This window comes from Bos indicus x Bos taurus, chromosome 3 (genome assembly GCF_003369695.1).
Source record: "Bos indicus x Bos taurus breed Angus x Brahman F1 hybrid chromosome 3, Bos_hybrid_MaternalHap_v2.0, whole genome shotgun sequence".
NCBI classification, from domain to species: Eukaryota; Metazoa; Chordata; class Mammalia; order Artiodactyla; family Bovidae; genus Bos; species Bos indicus x Bos taurus.
This window is the reverse complement of record NC_040078.1, coordinates 112,816,377-112,834,700: the sequence shown is the minus strand read 5'-3', so window position 1 is coordinate 112,834,700 and position 18,324 is coordinate 112,816,377. Positions and strand designations below refer to the sequence as shown.

General features: G+C 43.0%; 1 protein-coding gene across 5 annotated transcripts in view; it reads left to right on the top strand.

Moving 5' to 3' along the window:
* The window catches only part of NGEF (neuronal guanine nucleotide exchange factor), a 128,187-nt gene that overhangs the window by 34,708 nt on the left and 75,155 nt on the right, over positions 1–18,324 (top strand). For all 5 annotated transcript variants that reach the window (XM_027537943.1, XM_027537940.1, XM_027537942.1 and 2 more), the window contains one exon: positions 3,870–3,984. In XM_027537943.1, coding sequence (XP_027393744.1) covers positions 3,870–3,984 — 115 coding nt within the window. The remainder of the gene's footprint in view (positions 1–3,869; positions 3,985–18,324) is intronic.

Here is an 18,324-nt window from a genome sequence, read left to right as displayed (position 1 = left end):
TCCAGGGCTCAGTACACCCCCAGATTCCATACGTTCTTGGAGGGAGCCTTGGTGCTGTCTACGTGTACGGATGTCCGGGAACGTGTGTTTCCTGGGTGGTGAGAGTCTATCCTGTTCTCTCTCCATAGCCATGATAGCCAGAGAGTTTCTTTTGCCCTGAAAATGTATGAGATTAATACCTTGGGATTAATGCTGGGAAAGATTGAGGGCAGGAGAAGAAGGTGGCGACAGAGGACAAGATGGTTGGATGGCATCACCAACTCAATGGACATAAGTTTGAGCAAACTCCGGGAGATAGTGAAGGACAGGGAAGCCTGGTGTGCTGCCATCCCTGGGGTCACAAAGAGTTGGACATGACAGTGGCTGAACAACAACAATATCTTGGGAATAGCTTTACAGAAAGATCCCTTCATTTTTTTTTTTTTTTTTATTTTTTGGCCTCGCTGCATGGCAAAGGGGATCCTAGTTCCATGAGTTCCCAGAGCAGGGATCCAACCTGAGACCCCCACTTTGGAAGCATGAGGTCTTAACCACTGGACCCTCAGGGAAGTCCCTTTCCCTTAATCTTTTAAACCAGTTCCTGGCACATTTTATCTAGCATATTCAAAGCATATTTGAAAGCATATTTGTTGAGCAGAATAAGTCCAGAAACGCTTAGAAATGGGGTTTGTCAGAGCTGAGCCCCCTCTGCCGGTGGCTGGCCTAGGGGCTGGGTGGGCAGCATGCTGGGGTTGTAGAGAGGGTGACAGTTTCTTAGCCTCTGGGAGACAGGCAGTGCACTGCCCTGCGTGTGCTGGGGAGACCTTAACTGGTTCCAAAACTTGCACTAAAATCTGTCGAGTAGCCTTTTGCCACATGTCAACCCACCCTTAAAACATAGAGACGGAATTAATGATGCTTATTATTTCTCTTGATTCTGGGGGTTGATTGGATGGCTTCTAGCTCCAGGCCACTTTCTCTGACCTCTGCAGTGGACTGGCAGCTCAGCTGGGGTTAGAAGGTCAAGGACAGCCTCTTGGGCCGCTAGGGAGTGGGTTGGTCCCAGAGGGCCTCAGCTGGGACTGTCTGTCTCTGCTCCCCGTGGTCGCTCGCCCTCCAGCAGGCTAGCTCGGCTTGTCCACGAGGTGGCAGGTTCCCAGAGAGCAGGAGCAGAGGCCGCCAGGTCTTGAGACCCAGGCCAGAGCCCAACAGTCACTTCCACCACAGTCTATGGCCCACGCAGTTCACAAGGCCAGTCCAGAAGAAAGCAGATGGAGAAACTGACTCCACTGCTCGATGGAAGGAGCAGCAAAGGAAGTGTGGTGGTCTGCCACCAACCACAAACAGAATTGTGTGTTGAGTACCCTGCAAAGCAAGAGAAATACAGTGATGGGAAGACTATAGTCATGGAGCAGGGTGGTTGATACACTACATTACTCTCTCAACTTTTGTATATGTTTGAAAATTCCCATAAGAGTTAAAAGCAGGGACTTCCCTGGTGGTCCTGTGGTTAAGAATCTGCCTCGCAGTGCAGGGGATGTGGGTTCAATCCACAGTTGGGGAACAAAGATCGCACATGCCACGGACCTAGTGAGCCCGTGTGCCACAACCAGAGAATCCAGGAACTGCAACAAGGACCCTGTGTGCTCCAACTAAGATCCAATGCAGCCACAGAAATAAATATAATTTTTAAAAGAATTAAAAGCACATAGTCACATACAAAGAAGTGGGAGTCTCTGCCCTTTGAGAAAAGCCACAATACTGTAATGATGTCATTTTATTGCAAGCAATGCGTCAAAGTTTACAAGAGAAGTAAAGGCAAAGAACTAGACCCTTCCCCACAAAGATGATATTTTAGGTGAGCCTTGAGAGTTGCATTAAGACATGGCCAGAAACAATGGCAGCTAACTTGTTTGAGCACTTGTAGGTACTCAGTGGCTGAGGTATGCAGGCATTTCAACGTGGTTCCTCCCATACCCATTTTACTGGTTAAAAAAAAAAAAAAACTGAGACCCAGAGAGATTGAGTCACTTATCCCAGATCATGCAGCTAGTGAACAATACGGCTTGAACCAGAGTTCACATTCTTCTGGTTCCAGAGCCTGGGCAGAGAAGAGGGTTAGAGAAGCTCTGTCCAACAGAAACACAGTGAAAGCCACATAAGTCATTTAAATTTTTGTAATATTAAAAAGTAAAGAAATGAGTAAAATTGATTTTAACAATGCATTTTATTTAACCCATTACATCCAAAATACCATCACTTTATCATGTAGTCAATAATCAATATAAAAATTAGTAATGAGATATTTTATATTCCTTTTTTTCCACTGTTGTGAAAATCTGTTGAGTATTTTATTCTTACAGTCTCTCTCAATTTGCATATTAAATTTTCACTGGAAATTCTCGATCTGGATTTAGATTTCATAAAATGCACAGTTAAAGAGTCGTTTACAGCCAGAAAAGATATTAAATGTACAGCCAGAAGTTAAAGTAGAGACAATCCTCAAATTACTCCAAATATCCTCAAAAGTTTTCCAATAATGAAATTGACTCTCTTTTTTACATTCAAATTTAAATTAGCTTAAATTTTTTTTTTAATGAAGAATTTACTTCTTTAGTCACACAAGCCACGTTTCAAGTATGCCCCATGGAGTTATCAGCTACCCCACTGGGGACTTATTAGAGAGTAGCAAGCAGGAGAGAGCAGATACAGCTGTCCAGGGTCAGGGTGGGGGTCTTCCTGAGCAGAAGAAAAGGTGGTTGTGGGACTGTGTCTGAGATGAGGGTGGAAGGGAAATGGGATTGATGATGGGGGAATCCACCTGCCAATGCAGGAGACGTAAGAGATGTGGGTTCCATCCCTGGGTTGGGAAGATCCCTTGGAGGAGGGCATGGCAACTCACTCCAGTATTCTTGCCTGGAGAATCCATGCACAGAAGAGGCTGGCACGCTACAGTCCATAGGGTCACAAAGACTCGGACACAACTAAAAGCATTTAGCATGCGTGAGCCTCAAGTTTGTGGCCTCTAAGCCGAACGAAGGCTGCTGACCCCAGTGTAGACACAGGGACCACGGCGCGTCCTCCCACAACCAAAGACACCATTGACGTCCAGACTGTAAATACTCTCATTAGACTCACAGTTTTATTTGTAAAGTGAATCCCTCATTTCGCCTCTCAAGACAGCCCAGCATCCCCTGATCCAGGGTCCAAGGAGAAAACACTCTTCTGCTAAGGAGCAGACAGAACAGACCACCCAGCACCAGGTTTCTCCCTTCCACCCCCTGACAAGGAAAGGAGCTGGTGCTCTGAGTCAGCGGTTTGTGATCTGGGTCTGGAAGGTGAGGACAATCTCCGTTTTACTTGCTGAGGGGTATCCATTCAAAGTCATAGTAGAACATTAACTGACAACCCCACCTGAGCTGATCTGACACTCTAGGGGAGGTGATTTATTACTTAACATCTATTAGGACTCCGACATTGTAAAGTTAGATGTTAAACAACTGGTAAATTGCAAAGGATTTTGTCCAGTAGAAAGGATAAGACCAGTGGTTATGGTTCTATTGTCCTCTGAGACATTAACCAGGTTTGTATCCAAGTTCTCAGGTTCATTCACGATTTTCTTTTTTCGACTGTGCATGCACGGATGGATGGATATATGCATGACTATGAAATTTCTGGTACTGTGAGTATGATTTTCATAGCGATGGCATTCCAGGTCATTTAATAGAGCACAGAGAGTGGCAATTTCCCCTTCAGGGGCTTGAGGGGAAGGGCATCCTTTTCACTCCACTTCCTTCCCTTCTCAGGGTGACAGCTGCTACAGTCTCTTAGAATTGCCTGAATAGGGGAGATACACGTTTCTAACTCCCTACGTTTCTCACACGTCACAGATCCACTGGAAAATGAGAACTCTGTCAATGAACCCCTGACCTTGAATTTGCCGCAGAGCAGAAAGCACCTCTGGAGGATACCAATCCAGACAGACCCAGGAGCCAAGAGAACAAGGTAAGGGACAGCAAATCCAGAGGGGTTGGTTCATGAAACAGTGTAACAGGGTTTGATCTGCAAAGTCTTGGCAGAGCTACAAGAATGTCTTGTGTTTAAAAAATAACACAAGTGTTTTAGTTGTTCATATTTTTTAAAACTCAACAATTTCCTTAAAAAAACAAAAAAGCTCCAGTGTTACTCTCCTATCACAAAATTAGGAAACTTGAGATACTAAACACAAGAAAACTCACCGCATCACCACCACCCAGCGGTTTTTGCATGTTCTCTCTTCATAAATTGGGATCTTATATACATGTCATCTTGAAACCAACTTAACAATACAGGCACACCTTGGAGATATTGAGGGTTTGGTTCTTGATCATCATAATGAAGTGAATGTTGTAGAAGAACAAGCCACATGAATTTTTTGGTTTCCCAATGCATATAAAAGTTATGTTCATACTACATTGTGGTCTATCGGGTGTGCAATAGTAGTATGTCTACAAAACTGTACAAAATTCAACTTAAAAATACTTTATTGCTAAAAAACCCTAATCATCATCTCACAACACAAGGTTGCCACAAACCTTCAATTTGTAAAAGAAAAAAACCTTTCCCATATCTATGAAGCACAATAAAGCAGAGTGAAGTAAAAGTATGCCTGTATATATCGTATTACTAAATATTTTTCTACACCATGATTTAAAGGCTATAAAATAATCTATGGTATGATTGGGTTGTGATTAACTAATCATGCTCCTGTTGTTTGGATATTTGGATATTATACCAGCTGGGACTGAATTTAGCTTCTTGTAACCAAAAAACCCAAATAACACAGCCTAACAAGGCAGAAGTTTATTTCGCTCTTGTGTGAAAGAAGTCCGGAGAGTTGTGACAGCAGTTTCTCAAGCCATTAAGGACCCAGGTTCCTTCTAGCTTTTCCTCCACCATCTGTCAAAATGACTACCAGAGCTCCAGCCATCACAGCCACAATTTAGATGGAGGGAAGGAGAAAAGCAGAGGATAGGCGGGCACATGCCAGCCGAGTCTGCCCTCCTTTGAGGAGATGAAGCTTACTTAACAACTGGTGGCCAAATTGGGTCAAAAAGTCAGTCACCTGGCCACCTCCACCTGCAAAGAAGCTGAAAAATGTGTGTTGTTTTCAAATCAGGTCTATTTCTGTCCCCAGTAAATTGGTTCCACAGGAAAGAAAAAAGGAGAATGGATACAAGGGAAGCAATAGCAATTTCTGACCTGGAGGAGGTTTACGTTTTTGCTGTGTGAATGTGTGTGTGTGTGTGTGTGTTGCTTGTTTCTTTATTTAACTGTGCCAGTCAGCTGAGGCACACAGGACCTGTGATCTTCATTGAGACATGTGAATCTTTTAGTTGTGGCATGAGAACCCTTAGTTGCAGTAAGTGGGATCTAGTTCCCCGATCAGGGATCAAATCCAGCCCCCTGCATTGGGAGCACAGAGTCCTAGCCACTGGACCGCCAGGGAGGTCCCGGTGGACTTCATTTTGCTATTTTGTAAGCTACACTATGATAAATATGATTGTGACAAAATCCTGAAGCCAATCCCTCATTATTTCATTAAGTTCATTCCTGGAAACTTCACACTCTACAAATTCCTGGATGGTTATGAGAAATTGTGTTTCCATATCTGCCCTTGGGAAGCATGGACTGGGCCACCTGTCCCACCAGGAGGTGGTGAGGCTCCCTTTGCTTCCTAATATTACTTTCCCCACAGGGCCTCAATTTATATAGAGATATAGTAACAAGGACCTAATTTACTTACATGTAAGTATATATTACATATAATTCCTAAGAGAAAGAAATGAAAAAAGGCAAAATGGTTATTGGAAGAGGCCTTACAAATAGCTGAGAAGATAAGCTAAAAGCAAAGGAGAAAAGGAAAGATATACCCATTTGAATGCAGTTTCAAAGACTAGCAAGGAGAGATAAGAAAGCCTTCCTAACTGATCAGTGCAAAGAAATAGAGGAAAACATTAGAATGGGAAAGTCTAGAGATCTCTTCAAGAAAATTAGAGATACCAAGGGAACATTTCATGCAAAGATGGCCACAATAAAGGACAGAAATAGTATGGACTTAACAGAAGCAGAAGATATTAAGAAAAGGTGGCAAGAATACACAGAAGAACTATACAAAAAGCCAGACATCCTAGAAAGAAAAGTCAAGTGGGCTTTAGGAAGCATCACTGTGAACAAAGCTAATAGAGGTGATGGGATTCCAGCTGAGCTATTTCAAATCCTAAAAGATGATGCTGTGAAAGTGCTGCACTCAATATGCCAGCAAATTTGGAAAACTCAGCAGTGGCCACAGGACTGGAAAAGGTCAGTTTTCATTCCAATCCCAAAGAAAGGCAGTGCCAAAGAATGTTCAAACTACCGCACAATTGCACTCATCTCAGTTCAGTTCAGTTCAGCTCAGTCTCTCAGTTGTGTTCGACTCTTTGCAACCCCACACACTAGCAAAGTAATGCTCAAAATTCTCCAAGCCAGGCTTCAACAGTACATGAACCAAGAACTTCCAGATGTTCAAGCTGGATTTAGAAAATGCAGGTGAACCAGAGATCAAATTGTCAATATCCACTGGATCATAGAAAAACCAAGAGAGTTCCAGAAAAACATCTACTTCTGCTTTATTGACTACACCAAAGCTTTTGACTCTATGGATCACAACAAACTGTGGAAAATTCTTAAAGAGATAGGAATACCAGAACACCTGACCTGCTTCCTGAGAAATCTGTATGCAGGTCAGGAAGCAACAGTTAGAACTGGACATGGAACAAAAGACTGGTTCCAAATAGGAAAAGGAGTATGTCAGGGCTGTATATAGTCACCTTGATTATTTAACTTATATGCAGAGTATGTCATGCAAAATGCCAGGCTGCATGAAGTTCAAGCTGGAATCAAGATTGCTGGGAGAAATATCAATAACCTCAGATATGCAGATGACACCACACTTATGGCAGAAAGTAAAGAAGAATTAAAGAGCCTCAATGAAAGTGAAAAAGGAGAGTGAAAAAGCTTGCTTAAAACTCAGCATTCAAAAAACAACAAAGATCATAACATCCGGTCCCATCACTTCATGCCAAATAGATGGAGAAACAATGGAAACAGTGACACTTTATTTTCTTGGGCTCCAAAATCACTGCAGATGGTGACTGCAGCCATGAAATTAAAAGACGCTTACTCCTTGGAAGAAAAGCTATGACTAACATAGACAGCATATTAAAAAGCAGAGACATTACTTTGTCAACAAAGGTCCATCTTGTCAAAGCTGTGATTTTTCCAGTAGTCATGTATGGATGTGAGAGTTTAACCATTAAGAAAAGCTGAGCGCCAAAGAATTGATGCTTTTGAACTGTGGTGTTGGAGAAGACTCTTGAGAGTCCCTTGGACTGCAAGGAGATCCAACCAGTCAATCCTAAAGGAAATCAGTACTGAATATTCACTGGAAGGACTAATGCTGAAGCTGAAGCTCCAATACTTTGGCCACCTGATGTGAAGAACTAACTTACTGGAAAAGACCCTGATACTGGGAAAGATTGAAGGCAGGAGGAGAAGGGGACGACAGAGGATGAGATGGTTGGATGGCATCACTGACTGAATGGACATGAGTTTCAGCAAGCTCCAGGATTTGGTGATGGATATGGAGGCCTGGTGTGTTGTAGTCCATGGGGTCGCAAAGAGTCGGACAAAACTGAGCAACCAAACTGAACTGAATTATATATTAGGAGCAACTGCTTCCTGTTGTCTCTGATAAATCTCAGGAGCCAAGAACAACATCATCAGCGTCCAACCACCTACACGGGACACTCCAAGAGGCGATGAGAATGCCCATGTCAAGGGCTCAACAGGCAGGATTCAGGACACTGGCTCTTCCTCAATTATCACATAAATGTTTTCATGTCTTAACATTCAATTTTTAAAAAGAGGGTAGAGATGAGAGTAGCTGCCAGATTTTGTTCGGAGGGAATTGTCAGGGTGCCCTCAACTGTGCATTTGTCCCTATGGGAGGCTGCTCCTTGAGTCTGTCCAGGTCAGACAGACAGAGAAACAGAACCAACAGGATATGGAGAGAGAGACAGAGAGCTTGAGAGAGAGAGATTCATTTTAAGGATCTGGCTCCCACAACTGTGGAGGCTTGCTGAGTCGAAAATCTGCAGGGCGGGCCAGCAGTTGGGGATTACTGCTGTTGTTTGAGCCCATAGGCCATCTGCTGGCACAATTCCTTTTCACGTGGGTGAGGTTAGTCTTTTTTCTATTAAGAACTTCAACACTTTGGATGATGAGACACATTCACATTAAGGAGGGTCATCTGCTTGACTCAAAGTCTGCTAGTTTAAGTGTTACTCTCATCCTGAAAGCACCTTCTTGGAAGAAAAGCTCTGACAAACCTAGACAGCATATTAAAAAGCCGAGACATTACTTTGTCCACAAAGGTCTGTCTAGTCAAAGCTATGGTTTTTCCGTAGTCACGTATGGATATGAAAGTTGGACCATAAAGAAAGCTGAGAGCCAAAGAATTGATACTTTTGAACTGTGATGTTGGAGAAGACTCTTAAGAGTTCCTAGGACTGCAAGGAGTTAAGCCAGTAAATCCTAAAGGAAATCAGTCCTGAATATTCATTGGAAGAGCTGATGCTGAGGCTTAAGCTCCAATTCCTTGGCCACTTGATGTGAAGTACTGACTCATAAGAAAAGACCCTGATGCTGGGAAAGATTGAAGGCAGGAGGAGAAGGGGATGACAGAGGATGAGACAGTTGGATGGCATCAGTGACTCTATGGAAATTAGTTTCAGCAAGCTCCAGGAGTTGGTGATGGACAGGGAAACCTGGCATGCTGCAGTCCGTAGGGTTGCAGAGTCGGACATGACTGAGCGACTGAACTGAACTGAACTGAAAAAAACACCTTCACAGAAACATCCAGATTAATGTTTGACCAAATATCTGGGCGTCGTGCCCCAGGAAAGTTGATACATCAAATTAACCAACACACTTCTTACTTTGACCCTGGTGAGGGGGGCTTCAAGAGGTTGTTGTAGGGGTGGGGCAGAGGGGTCTTAGAAATCTCAAATGTGGGAGATACAAGACCTGGAACATCTGGAGGTGAGCCAGCTGGCAGCCTGCGTGGGAGGTGAGGGGAGAGGGCCGGGTAGCGGGTGAGGGTTATCTATACCAAAGACAAGGCAGAGGTGTGTGTTTTCTTAGAATCAAGTGTGGACCCCAAGGAAAGGAACCACTTCTGAACCACTTTGAAAAGGACTTCACCCAAAAGGCTGCCTGCTAGGGTCCAGGTGGATCTTGGCAGGAAGTGGCTGTAGAAAGTTGGAGAGTCATGAGTGACCAGCTTGAGAGTTGTGTACGTGCCCAAGAACTGCAGTCAGAGACCACCCACCACCAACATGGCATGTCTGAGGAGCCCCCAAAAGCTTTGGAGACCCAAAATGCAATTAGGGGGATGGAGAGAAGACAGCATGAAGCAGAGGTTTCACAGGAGGCCTGGATGGGCAGGAGTTGGTGTTCTGAAAGAGTTTTCAGATGCACTTTTTATACCCAGAAAAACAAGCCATTTATTTATAAGCCAGGAGTGACCAGAAAAGCTTTGCATGTGGTCTGCCTGAAATTTCACCCAAGGCTGGGCAGGCAGTTCCAACCCACAGAGCAGGCTGAAGTGGGGATCAAGGGGGAGATGAGAACCCATCCTGTCTGCTTTCCAGTGGGTCCAGCTTGGCCCACAGAGGTCCTCTGTGTTCCTTCTGTCTTGGGCTTAACGAGGACAGAGGTTTTGGAGAACGTATCCAGGTCAGTCTCAGAAGCCCCACCGTGACCCTTGTTTCTATTATGTTTTCTGAGTTGGATTTCTATGGCCAGGTAGGTCATCATGTACCTGTAATGGAAAAGTTTTCTAGACAAAAACTTCCTGATGGGCTGTCAGGCTTCCACAGCTCTGAGTTGCCACTTTTATGTAAAGTTCAGGATATGAATCTCTCCTGGGAAACACTGCCATTCAACAGCTAATGAGCCGCCATGTCAATATTTGCTTGACATGCGATGTCTGGGGTACCGTTCCATTCTGTGTGCTGTTCCTCCTCTTCTGCTCACTCTTCATTTCACTAGCACCTTGGCATCCACAGGCTCGGATCTTTATTTTTGTAAAGTAATTTGATCTCTGCCGTCCCCCGTATCTCTGTGTCCCTATCTTTGTGTTCTTCATATAAAGTGCCATGGTTGACTCTGAGCATCTCTTGTTCAGTGTCCATGGTCACTTTCCCAATGCTGTTAACCTTACCCATTCCTGTTAAATTCCAAAGTCCCCTTTGCTCTAAGAAAGAAAAATTATCTCTGACTCTTTGGTAACTTGTGCATGTAAATGCAAGCTTCTGATCTAAATTTGAACCCCTTCAAAAAATTTTTTTAAAAAGAGAACTCTACAATGTGCAAAGACTGGAAGCAATTGAAGAAGGACGCAAATGTTATCTCATGCTGGGCCCCAAATATTTTAGCTCTCTTTTTTGTAATTGCCATTATAGTAAATGCTTTCATAAAGGCATTTTTAATAGTACTTATTAAAATAAAATTTACATTACAACAAAATATACAAATCTTGGGTATACAGCTTGATGAATGCATCAGCTCGGGCTGCCATAACAAAATACCATGTACTGGGTACTTAGACCACAGAAATTGGTTTCTCACAGTTCTGGAGGCAGAAGTCCTAGATCATGGCTCCAGTACGGTCGGGTTCTTGGAGGACTCTCTTCCTGGCTTGCAGACAGCTGCCTTCTCGCTGTGTCCTCACATGGTGGGAGGGAGAAAGTGAGTTCTGGTCTTTTCCTCTTCATGGGAGCCCCACCTTCCCAAAGATGCCCTCTCCAAATACCATCACACTGGGAGTCAGGGCTTCAACATAAAAATTTGGGGCAGAGGTGGTGGATTACAGTTCAGTCCATAGCCATGAATGTTTACATACATATACACCCACTTAACCATGAACCAGGCCAAGATCTAGAACATTAGGCATGAAGCTAAAACCCTTTTCCTGTTAATAACCATCCCTTCTTAGTCAGAAACATCTTCTGGTTTAGTACCATTAGATTAATTTTGCTGGCTCCTGAACTTCATAAAAATAGGATCGTACTGTATGTCATCATGATGTCTCTCTCACTTGGCTCAACATATTTGAGATTCATATTCATGTGTGTGTCTGTGTGTATAAGACTGTTCTTTTATTGCTGAGAATTATTACCACAATTTGTTTATCCATCCTTCTGTTAATGAATATTTGGAGCGTTTCTAATTTTTAACTATTACAAAGTTGCTATGAATGTTCCTAGAAATGTCTTTTTATAGATGTATGTATTCATTTCTCCAGTGTGTCCCCAGAAGTGGAAGTGTTGGGTCTTAGGATAGGTGTTAATATGTGTTAACATTAATGTTGGTGACTCAGACAGTAAAGAATCTGCCTGCAGGAATCTCTGCAGGAGACCCGGGTTTGATCTCTGGGTCAGGAAGATCCCCTAGAGACAAGAATGGCTACCCACTCCAGTATTATTGCCTGGAGAATCCCATGGACAGAGTAGCTGGGCAGGGTACAGTCCATGGGGTCAAAAAGAATCAGACACGACTGAGCGACTAAGCATGCACACAACATTAATAGTTAATGTTATTAGAGACAGCCGAGTAATTTTTCAAAATGATTGATTGACTATTTTATACTCCTATCAGCAAGATAAAGTTCTGGTTGCTCTAGAGTCTCACCAGTGCTTGGCATTGTCAGTCTTTGTAACTATATTCACTCTAATACATTGTGGTTTCTCACTGTGGTTTTAAGTTTTATTTCACCTGATGACTCATGATGTTGTATGTTTTTTGGCCATTCATGTATCTTCTTATGTGAAGTTCTTGTTCAAGTTTTTTGCCCATTTATTATTATTATTTCTTAATTTGTTGGATACTTTATACTTCTTGACCACAAGCCCTTGATCTGATAAATGAATTGCAAATACATTCTGCTAGTCTGTGGCTTATCTTTTAACTGTCCTGTTTTTTAAAGAGCAGACATTTTGACAACTAACATCATTTTTTTCTTTTATTGTTTGTCCTTTTCCATTCTAAGAAAGATTTGAGTACTTCAAAGATATTCTCCTATGCTTTTCTTATGGATGTTTTATACTTTTAACATTTAGGTCTATGGTCCATATGGATATCCAGTTGCTCTGGCATCATTAAAAAGAACTCCTGGGCTCTTCCAATGAATTGCTTTCGTGTTTTCTCTGGTTTTGATTTTGCTTTTCCAAAAATCCACTGACTGTAGACTCATGGATCTTCTCTGGACTTTTATTCTGTTTCATTGATCTAATTGTCTTTCTTTATGCCAATGTTCGGAGAAGGCAATGGCACCCCACTCCAGTACTCTTGCTTGGAAAATCCCATGGACCGAGGAGCCTGGTAGGCTGCAACCCATGGGGTCGCTAAGAGTCAGACACGACTGAGCGACTTCACTTTCATGCATTGGAGAAGGGAATGGCAACCCACTCCAGTGTTCTTGCCTGGAGAATCCCAGGGATGGGGGAGCCTGGTGGGCTACCATCTATGGGGTCGCACAGAGTCGGACACGACTGAAGTGACTTAGCATAGCATGCCAATGTTACACTGTCTTAGATACTGTAGCTTTATGATAAGTTTTAAAATCTGGTAGAGTAAACCCTCATACTTTATTCTTTTTTGAGATTGTCTTGGCTATTTTAAGTTGTTCACATTTCCATATAAATTTTAGAATCAGTTCATCAATTTATCTTCTGAAAAAAGCCTGCTAGGATTTTGGTTAAGATTACATTATCTCTATAGATAAATTTAGAGATTACTGACACCTGAAGATTGAACAATTTAAGGTACCAGTCAATGACCACGTCCTAATTTTCCATTTATTTAGGTACTCCTTAAGTTAATCCAGCAATGACTTTATAGTTTACTATAGAAGATATGTACATATTTTATTTATATTTGTTCCTAAGTATTGAATAATTTTTATTCTATTTTAAATGCTGTGTTTTGCAATTTAATTTTCAATTGTTTTAGTAGTATGGGGCTTCCCTTGTGGCTCAGCTGGTAAAGAATCCGCCTGTAATGCGGGAGACCTGGGTTTAATCCCTGAGTTGGGAAGATCCTTAAAGAAGAGAAAGGCTACTCACTACAGTATTCTGGCCTGGAGAATTCCATAGACAGTCCATGGGATCACAAAGAGTCAGACACGACTGAGTGACTTTCACTTCCACTTTTAGTAGTATACTTAAATGTAGTTAATCTCTGCGTGTTCACTCAGTATCCTGTGACCTTGATTAAGGTCACTTGTAGCTCTATTGTATATTCCTTTGGATTCTCCATGCACTCAATCCCGCCTTCTGTGAATAAAGATAGTTTTAATCCTTTCTTTCCAATCATCATGACTTCTATTTGTTTTTTCATATCTTATTACACTTGTGAGGAATTCCATTGTGATATTGAAAGAAGTGGTGAGAGTAGGAATCCTTGCCTCATTCTTTGGTCGCAGTTGCTTTGATTGCAAAGATTAGAGCCACATAAATTTGTTCAAGTGAAAGGGGCACATGGTAAGGATGCTGGAAGCTCAAAGAATCCAAGTAAAAGAGGTGAAACCCAACTGTATTGGAAGAGAAATGCCATCAGGAGAGCCACTTCCTCCTTTCCTCAGGGTCCAAGGGACCGACTGCTTTCTGCTCCGTGGACTGCTTTATTCTCCTGCTCTCTCCTCACACCATCTTCTCTTGCTTGTCACCTTACGTATGACCCAAAACAGCAGCCATAGCTGATATGACCTTTCAACTTGGCTCTCCACAGCCAATGGGGACTTTTGGATCTCTAAGAAAGAATTTTGAAGGAAAAGAATCTGATTAGCCATCCTTGGGCCAGGTGTTTAGCTCTGGGCCAATCAGCTAAAAAAAAAAAAAAAAAAAAAGAGGCAGGATTAATGAGGTCATTCCCACTTCAGAGGGACCTGTGTTGGGGAGAATGTTTCAGAAGTATGTGAAGGAGAGCCAGGCACCCAAAACATGTCTCATGTAGTTAAGTCAGGGTCTCCCATACGAGGGAATGCCAAAGGGGACTTGGCTGAGGTGACAAGCAGAAGAATGGAAATCAGAGTAGTAGGGGCTGAAAGCTAGATGAGAGGACTATTGTCTTCTGAGACTCAGATGGCCAAGGAGCCAGTCCTCCATGTGCTAGAAGTATGTTCTTCTTAGTGGTCAGTGCCTGTCCCCAGAGGTTCTAGAATTGTCCCCTGCTCACCCAATGGCATGCTGCAAGTCCTCTTCCATATGACCACAAGCAGGGGTTTTGGTGGGCAGTGCAGCAGGAGGGGAACACAATTACCATAGACAGACGTGGTACAAACAGGAATACTAGAAAGGAACTAATCTCTGTTGAGGGTTTTTATGCACATGAGTTTGGGTGAACTCCGGGAGTTGGTGATGGACAGGGAGGCCTGGCGTGCTGCGATTCATGGGGTCAGAAAGAGTCGGACACGACTGAGCGACTGAACTGAACTGATGTGTACTATCACTTCAAAGTCTCCCATTTCACAGATTAGAAAACTAAGACTCAAAGTTAGTAGTTAGCCTGAGGTTGCACAGCTAGTAAGACAGCTAGACCATCAATCAAAGGCTTAGACTCCACACCCCACATTCCCCCACCCCCCAAGCTGCCCTGATGGAAGTATTGGAGGATAAACTTGGCCGTGCAAAGGAGGGTGTTACTGTTGAAATGCCCACAGTGGGCAAAGCCCTAAGGTACCCCCAGTTCATCACCAGATTGGTCTCTTAGAAGTCCTCTCAAGTCAAGATGTTATAAGTTGGGTCTTTATTATAGATGCAATGTCCCAGAAATCACTTCATATCACAAAATCACCAAATTGATAAATATAGATACACACATATGAGAAAAGGATAGAATGCAAACATGTGCTTTTTATGAATTGACATTTCTATATAAAATTAAAATTTCACATAGGGTGATTTTTCTGCGTGAACTGGGCATGCTGATGCTTCTTAAAATATGTGTCCACTGACCTTCCCAGTGAAGACGTGTTTGTCTATTCCTGGCAATGACCTGAGGGAACTGCGGAAGTTTCTAATTGTTCCGAGGATGGTCAACCTGCATTAAGCGTTAGATTCACCCCAGGGCTTACACTCAGGGGGCAGCCAAGGACATCCTCACTAAGCGTTAACAGCTCTGCTGCAGCTGGTCCAGCCAAACCTTCCTAAGTATTAAATATTGTGACAAGTTTCCCTGGATCCAGCTCCAGAACGATCATTGCATGAAATCCCTCACTGCCATTAAAGACTCATGCGTGAAAAGACACATGTACCCCAGCATTCACTGCAGCACTATTTACAGTGGCCAGGCCATGGAAGCAACCCAGATGCCCATCGACAGATGAATGGGCAAAGAAGGTGTGGTACATATACACAATGGAATGTTATTCAGCCGTAAAAAGAATGAATTTGGGTCCGTTGTAGTGAGGTGGGTGAACCTAGAACCTGCTATACAGAGTGAAGTAAATCATAAAGAGAAATACAAATATCATAGACTAACACATGTATATGGAATCTAGAAAAATGGTGCGGGTGAACCTATTTGCAGGGAAGGAATGGAGATGCAGATGCAGAGAATGGACGAGGGAAGGCAAGAGTGGGACGAATGGAGAAAGTAGCCTTGATGTGCATACACTGTCATGTGTGAAATAGCTAGCTGGTGGGAAGCTGCTATGTAACACAAGGAGCCCAGATGGGTGCTCTGTGATGACCTAGAAAGGGGGTTTGGGGGAAGAGGAGGGATGCTCAAGAGGGAGGTGATGTGTGCATATTTATGGTTGATTTGTATTGTTGTACGGCAGAAACCAAAGCAACATTATAAAGCAATTTCCCTCCAATTAAAAAATAAATTAAAAAAAATAAGATTTCTTATCAGTAGGGAAAGAAAAAGAAAAGACTCATGAGTCTTTGGATGCTGATATGAGACAAGGACCAGTTTCCCTATAGGGAACTGTACACATTTCCATGGAAATGTAGAAGTTCCGTGTATTGTAACCCTGGGGGCAGCTTGCCAGATGTTCATAAACGCTAGTTCAGGTTGTCATTAGCAGAGCCTCATAGTCTTTACAATCTGTAAACACTAGAAACAAATGCCGAGTCATTGCAGGTTGGGGGGCTGCCTCTTTGATTCAAAGAAGCTGTTTTAGGGTTTGCCATTAGTCAATCATTTGTGACGACACAGATCCGAAGAACTGCAGCCTGACTCTAATCAGCCTCCAGAGCTACCAATTTAGAAGAAACACAGGAGACAGAGAAGCCAGTGAAACACACTGCAGTCACAATCAACCGGATCCAGGCAGGACGGAGGACCCAATTTCTCAACCAAGTACAAGCAGAAAACAAAAGTGAGGGAGCGATCCAACGGTTTTCAGGCAGCATCAACCAACTGCGACGCGTAAACCTCACCTGAATCCTGTTTCAAACAAACACTCTTTCCCTTTTCTTGAGGGAAAGCTTCCAAGACAGTCGGGGAAATTTGAACTCAGGTCGGATGTTTGCTGCCACTCAGGCATGTCTGACTCTGTGCCACCCCATGGACTGCAGCCTGCCAGGCTCCTCTGTCCATGGGATGCTCCAGGCAAGAATACTGGAGCGGGTTGCCATTTCCTCTTCCAGGGGATCTTCCCCACCCAGGGACTGAACCTGAGTCTCCTGTGTCTCCTGAATTATAGGCAGATTCTTTACCTGTTGAGCCATGGGGAAAGTCCCTTGATGATGCTAAGAAATTACAAATTTTTTAAGGCGTGTTAAAGGTACGAGGGCTATTTTTAAAGTCCTTTTCTTTTAGAGATACACTCTGAAAGATTTTGGATGAAATGATAAGATATCTGGGACTTGCTTCAAAATCATGTAGGCCCAGGAAGGCGTGGGGAGGAATAAAGATGAAAGAAGATAAGCCATGAGTCTTTAACAACTGCTGAGCTGGTGAGGGGAGTTCATTATTCTTTTCTGTCGGCTTTAGTGTATGTTTGAAATTTTCCATAATAAAAAGCTGGCTTTTATTATATTTTTGAGAGCTTATTTTAAAAAATAAATAAATAAAAAGGGCTTCCAGATGTTCAAGCTGAATTTAGAAAAGGCAGAGGAACCAGAGACCAAATTGCCAACATCCGTTGGATCATCAAAAGAGCAAGAGAGTTCCAGAAAAACGTCTACTTCAGCTTTATTGACTACGGCAAAGCCTTTGACTCTGTGGATCACAACAAACTGGGGAAAATTCTTAAAGACATAGGAACACCAGACCACCTGACCTGCCTCCTGAGAAATCTGTACGCAGGTTAAGAAGCAAGTCAGAACTGGACATGGAACAACAGACTGGTTCCAAATAGGAAAAGGAGTACGTCAAGGCTGTATATTGTCACCTTACTTAGTTAACTTACATGCAGAGTACATCATGCAAAATGCCAGGCTGGATGAAGCACAAGCTAGAATCAAGATTGCAGGGAGAATATCAACAACCTCAGATATGCATATGACACCACCATTATGGCAGAAAGCAAAGAAGAACTAAAGAACCTCTTGATGAAAGTGAAAGAGGAGAGTGAAAAAGTTGGATTAAAATTCAACATTCAGAAAACTAAGATCATGGCATCACTTCATGGCAAATAGGTGGGGAAACAATGGAAACAGTGACAGACTTTGTTTTGGGGGGCTCCAAATTCACTGCAGATGGTGACTGAAGCCATGAAATTAAAAGACTCTTGCTCCTTGGAAGAAAAGCTATGACCAACCAAGACAGCATATTAAAAAGCAGAGACATTACTTTGCCAACAAAAGTCTGTGTAGTCAAAGCTATGGTTTTTCCAGTGGTCATGTATGGATGTGAGAGTTGGACTATAAAGAAAGCTGAGCGCCGAAGAATGATGCTTTGGAACTGTGGTGTTGGAGAAGACTCTTGAGAGTCCCTTGGACTGCAAGGAGATCCAACTAGTCAATCCTAAAGGAAATCAACCCTGAATATTTATTGGAAGGACTGATGCTGAAGCTGAAACACCGGTGCTTTGGCCATGGGAAGAACTGACTCATTGGAAAAGACCCTGATGCTGGGAAAGATTGAGGGCAGGAGGAGAAGGGGATGACAGAGGATAAGATGGTTGGATGGCATCACTGATTCAATGGATGTGAGTTTGAGCAACCTCCGAGAGTCAGTGATGGACAGGGAGGCCTGGCGGCCTACAGCCCATGGGGTCACAAAGAGTCAGACACAATGTAGCAACTGAAC